This window comes from Mytilus californianus, unplaced genomic scaffold (assembly GCF_021869535.1).
Source record: "Mytilus californianus isolate M0D057914Y unplaced genomic scaffold, xbMytCali1.0.p SCAF_11, whole genome shotgun sequence".
Lineage (NCBI taxonomy): Eukaryota > Metazoa > Mollusca > Bivalvia > Mytilida > Mytilidae > Mytilus > Mytilus californianus.
This window is the reverse complement of record NW_026262593.1, coordinates 29024601-29029910: the sequence shown is the minus strand read 5'-3', so window position 1 is coordinate 29029910 and position 5310 is coordinate 29024601. Positions and strand designations below refer to the sequence as shown.

Here is a 5310-nt window from a genome sequence, read left to right as displayed (position 1 = left end):
TCAACGTTTTACAATATTTTTAATTTGATCTCTATCACAAGTGTTATCCGATAAAACAAACCAATGACCCCATGATTTTGCTCTTAAAATCTTATTTTTATTACCGATAACCCAGTTATTGTTGATCACATATGGGTCCAATGTTGCTCTTATTTTTTCTGGAAATGAATACCATTTACCATCTGCATATTCATCTAACGGTAAGTATTTAGGTTTCAACCCACTAACTCGTTTTTTTACAAGGTCTGATAAATACATTTGGTCATTCTGACTTTCAGGTATGCCCATTTCAGGGGATAAATTTGATATTTTTTTCTCCAATGTAAGCAACTTTGCATTTAACTCAGCCCATAGGACTTTTGTTGCATGTGTAGGAAACATATATATGAAACCTCCAGCAATCACACCTGGTCGATTTGAAACCGGATTTACTAAAATGTCATATCCTTCATTTTTCACTAATGACGGAACAGGGTTTTTTATCCATAAACAATCTACCTCAAACAAAAATATTGGTATATTATTCTGTAAAATATCTAGTAATATTTGTGTCCTGCGTATCATAAGACGTATGTACCCAGCATGACTATACGCTTGATCGTTCGTCACTGCTGACATTCCGGAAATGGCTACCACCCTTATATTTGGCCATAATTTATTCAGCTGGTCTTTTGATTCTGTATCTGTTGTTATGAATAAGACCTGAAATGTAAATTTATAAAATTATTCATTAAGGCTTTTATTTATACGTAGTTTAATATCTGTTTTATCAAAACGAAAATCTATAACTACATGAGGGTATGGAAAGGGGGGTCCTTCATTTCTGTATTGTTTTTTTTGTATTTTTATCCACACCCTCCTACATACGCGTTTTCAGAGATCTCGAGCTTTATGATCCTTTATTATATTTGGAATATTTGGAAAACAGATTAATTCTTAAAGTTTAGCTTTCGAATATATCAACAATGTTGCAGTCAAATTTTAAATTGTACATTTCGCACGATTTTATGACAATTGCTATATATAAGTATTTTCATTGTAACCATGTAAATGTCGAAGTAAACTGGTCAATTTTTTTGGAGAATTCTTTTTTACTTTCCAATGTTTTAGAAAGAATTGAAAGAATTGAAAGACACCAAATCACACCTGGTAAACCATCAAATCTCAACCAAAAATGGTTAAGCGAGAAAAAATTTTACTGGCACTTCCTGTTGAGCTTTTCTGGTATAAAATATTAAAAATATAGATTTTCATCAATTTATTATAAATCTAGGAGAATATCATGCCATAGATAAATAAACGAGAGCTTGACTCATTTATTACTCGGACCAATATTATTTAAAATGACATCGGAATAACTTTTCGCCTGCAGGTATTTGCGTCCAGCTCAGTGATTTTTTGACAAAATGATTGAGTTCACCAATAAAGCTTAGTACGTATATCAGTATATTAGTGTTTTTCTTAATCAATATAAACGTATAATAACAGCTTTTTTCTTTTTCTTTACGAATATGATTTTATTAAGCTGAATATGTTATAAAGTATGTCGGGTTGAGATTGTTTGGTATCGGTTGTTTTATTCTGGACCAAAGTTGAGATCTTCTGCATATCGAATGAAACTTTCAACTAGCTAAGTGTCGGATACGATCGTAAAAATTCATTAAGTTTTTTAACAGTGACTCTCATTTTGATATGTTTCTAGTATTGACACTAGTTTTATGTGGAGCCCTGCTGGACTAATACAGATACTAAAGAGTAGTGATTTTTAAACGAGATGAAAAGTCTAGCGCTGAGTGTGAAGATTTAAAGTCTATAGCTAAAGCTGTAATGTCCAGCGCCGGAGAAGTAAAGTATAGTGCGCAAGATGTAAAGTCTAGCGCTCAAGATGTACAGTCTAGCGCTTAAGATATAAAGTCTAGGACTGTAGTCATAAGGCATCTTCGCTAGCCAAGGGTTACGATCCACTTCCCTCCTCTGGGAAGTGGATCGTAACCCTTGGCTAGCGAAGATAGTCATAAGGTGGCAATACACAGTTTGGAGTTTGGTTTCGCAGTTTGGCCTCGGTTAATTTTTCAAATACGAACGTTATAGTGTAATACAATTAAGTCTTAGATAGCTAAAGAATAATAAAGCCTTCAAAAGTGTTTATATGAACATCAAAATTGTTTTTGCATTTTTATGGCCCATTTTCTGTTTGACAGTCCGTTTTTCACATTCGTACAGGTTATCTGTCCAGAAGTTATTGAAGTGTTTCCAATGAATTTTTTACGCTCGATTTGTTCTATCCAATTTTATCCAAAAAAGAGGTAAAATGCTTATTTTTATTTATTTGACATCTTGATAGATAAATGTTTATGGTTTCAGAAAAGGTATCACTCAAATGGATTGAAATTCTAATTTGGACCAAATTTTGGGGACCTTTGTTACATTTTCATATCCCTTTTTGCAATAATTTGTATCAAATCAATGTAGATTGTTGTCATGGTTAACACCAAAAAGAGATTATATTTCACCAATTTAGCTATTGGAAATCAAATATATGGAAGATGTTGTTTTCATACATATTTACAAACATGACATTAACAGTAAGACTTTTTTGTTAGAAAAAAGGGAGTGGTTAAAAATTATGAGTGTCAAATTTAAGTTTTTCCTTACTGTGTATTGCTATACCTAAAGTCAAGCGCTGTGTATGAAAAGTCCAGCTCTAAAGAAGCAAAGTCCAGCGCTGGAGAAGCAACGCAAAGCGGTGGAGATGTAAAGCCTAGCTCTGTAGTTCTAGTCCATCCCTGGAGATGCAAACCAAAGCGATGAAGATATAAAGTCCAGCGGACAGTTATAGTGGACGACTTCTCCAGCGATGGAACTTGGAATCAACAGCTCTGAAAGTTTAGATCTACAGCGCTGGACTTTGCATCACCTGCACCGGACTTTATACGTACAGCGCTTGACTTTATATCGACAGCGATTGGCTTTATATCTTCTGTGTTAGATTTTACAGCTCCAGCGCTAAACGATACATCTCAAGCACTGGACTTTATATATGGCTCCATATAAAAACTAATGTCAAAACTAGAATTACATAAAAATGAAAACCCCTATACAAAAAGTTTATGAATTTTTACGGTCGTATTCGACACTTAACTAGTTGAAAATTAATTCGACAGAAAATCTCAACTTTGGTCCAGAATATCTCAACCGATACTAGAAAATCTCAACCCGACATACTTTATAATATATTCAGCTTGATAAAATCATATACGTAAAGAAATAGAAAAAAACTGTTATTATACGTTATATTGGTTAAGAAAAATACTAATATACTGATATATACGCACTAAGATTTATTGATGAACTCGTTCTCATTTTGTCAAAAACTCACTGAGCTGGACGCATTTACCTGCGGGAGAAATTTTATTCCGATGTCATTTAAAATTATATTGGTCGGAATAATAAACGAGACAAGCTCTCATTTATTTATCTATGGCATGACATTCTCCTATTTAACAAAAGATTCACAGATTGACAATAAATTGATGAACAGTCGACCTATGCTATCTATATTTTTGAGTTTATACCAGAAAAAGCTCAACAGGAAGTGGCAGTAAAGTTTTTTCTTGCTTAACAATTTGGTTGAGATTTTATGGTTTTCCAGGCGTGCAAATTATCAATTCTTTCGAGGCCCCTTTCAAAGGTCATTGGGAGAATTTTAATCATGATTAAGATTCATAGTCTCAAAGACATCGGTGATATTGTCATATGATAAGGTAAATCCAGAAAAGCGCTTCGGACGCATGAAATTATTAAACGTGTTGTTTTCAATGTTTTACATCACTGGGTCGGTACCTCTGCTGGTGGACTATCAGTCCCCGAGGGTATCATCAGCTCAGTAGTCAGTACTTCGGTATTGACATGATTTAACAAACTTTTCTAAAATTGTCCGTTTTTAGATTTTTAAATTATTAAGAAACTAAGGTTTCAACTCCCTCAGGCAAAGTTGACTTTAGATGAATTTGGCTATTTTTTTTAGGTATTTTTGTCATATAGCTCTTCAACGGTTTCGGTACTTATACATCCTCGAATTTCAAATGTTTGGCTTTCAGCGTTCCTGATGAAGGTAAATCCAGAAAAGCGCTTCGGACGCATGCAATTATTAAACGTGTTGTTTTCAATTTTTTTAGCCATCAGGATTATATCACCATTTGATATATAAAATTGTTGAAAATATTTGAAGTATATTATGCAGACCCTTTTATTATTCAAATAAGTGTAGTTGTAACAAATTTCTCATTTTGAGCATGTTGGTGAAATAAATACATGGGAAATTGGCTCTTGCTAGTTAAAATAAATACCGTTTGTATCGATCATACACAAGCCAATATCAGTTTAAACTGGTCCGCCATTCCATCTTAATCTCCCCTCCGAAGCGATAAGTGAACACAACAGGGGTCCAGTTTAATATCAGTTGCCCGAATATAGGACTTACAGTCCACCAACAAAGAGAAGATCTCTCTCTGTTTGAGTCTAAATATAGATATTTTACCTGTTTATGAATTCCCATTTGTTCTGTGTTACATAACCAACTGAAAGCAAAAGGTAGGTAAGCTCTGTTTACAAGGGTAACCAGAAGAGGCGTCACATTCATTTGTCTGACCACATCTATGATATTCGCAAACTTGCTTTTGTAGTCTTTTACTGAATTCATTGATGATGATTTGTTGTTTTCAATATTGGGTTCTGTTTTAAATATCAGGTTACCATCTCCAGCTGTAGTATTATAGTTCGTGTTTTTTGTGAACAATACTAAGAGGATAACAATAATTATTGTAACAAGCATTGACACTTTTATCTTCCTCATGTTTATGTGTACTTGGGAACTTTTCTGAAATAGGAAAAACAGACATATTTTGGTGTGCATCAAATGAAAAAATGATGTATCAAAATATAAACCCGTCATCTTTGTAAATGAGATTTTACACCCACTGGGTCGATGCCACTGCAGGTGGACGTTTTGTCATCTAGGGAGTAGTCAGTGTTCCTGTGTTGACACAGTCAGTTTTGTAAGTTAACTGTTTAAAAGTTAACTGTTTAAAAACTTTAAAATTATTCAAATCACTATATGTTTCTATCCAGATATAGAAGGGTCAAACCATATTTAGCACTACTAGTAAGATTTTTTGTTTCCAATGATCTTCAACTTTGTATTTCGTTTTACGTTCCAGCTGTTCTTATTTGAGCGCCACTGGTGTATCTTGTTTTACACCGTGGCATTTCTTACAGACCATACTCATTGGTTGTCACAGAAGGGTTTAT

General features: G+C 33.7%; 1 protein-coding gene across 1 annotated transcript; it reads right to left on the bottom strand.

Moving 5' to 3' along the window:
- Positions 1-4880, bottom strand: LOC127719858 (uncharacterized). Its single transcript, XM_052226198.1, has 2 exons — positions 4541-4880; positions 1-702 (listed from the first exon to the last, which is right to left on the bottom strand). Exons 1-2 carry the CDS (start codon positions 4853-4855, stop codon positions 1-3), a joined length of 1017 nt encoding a protein of 338 aa, XP_052082158.1. The 5' UTR covers positions 4856-4880.
- Positions 4881-5310: the final 430 nt, after the last annotated feature.

What these genes read in the sequence shown, in the direction of transcription:
- LOC127719858 (XM_052226198.1), bottom strand. Translation starts at nt 4,855, where the DNA reads ATGAGGAAGATAAAAGTGTCAATGCTTGTTACAATAATTATTGTTATC. An exon ending in AAATGGGAATTCATAAACAG is followed by an intron (nt 703 to 4,540) that starts GTAAAATATCTA and finishes TTTACATTTCAG; the next exon opens with GTCTTATTCATAACAACAGA.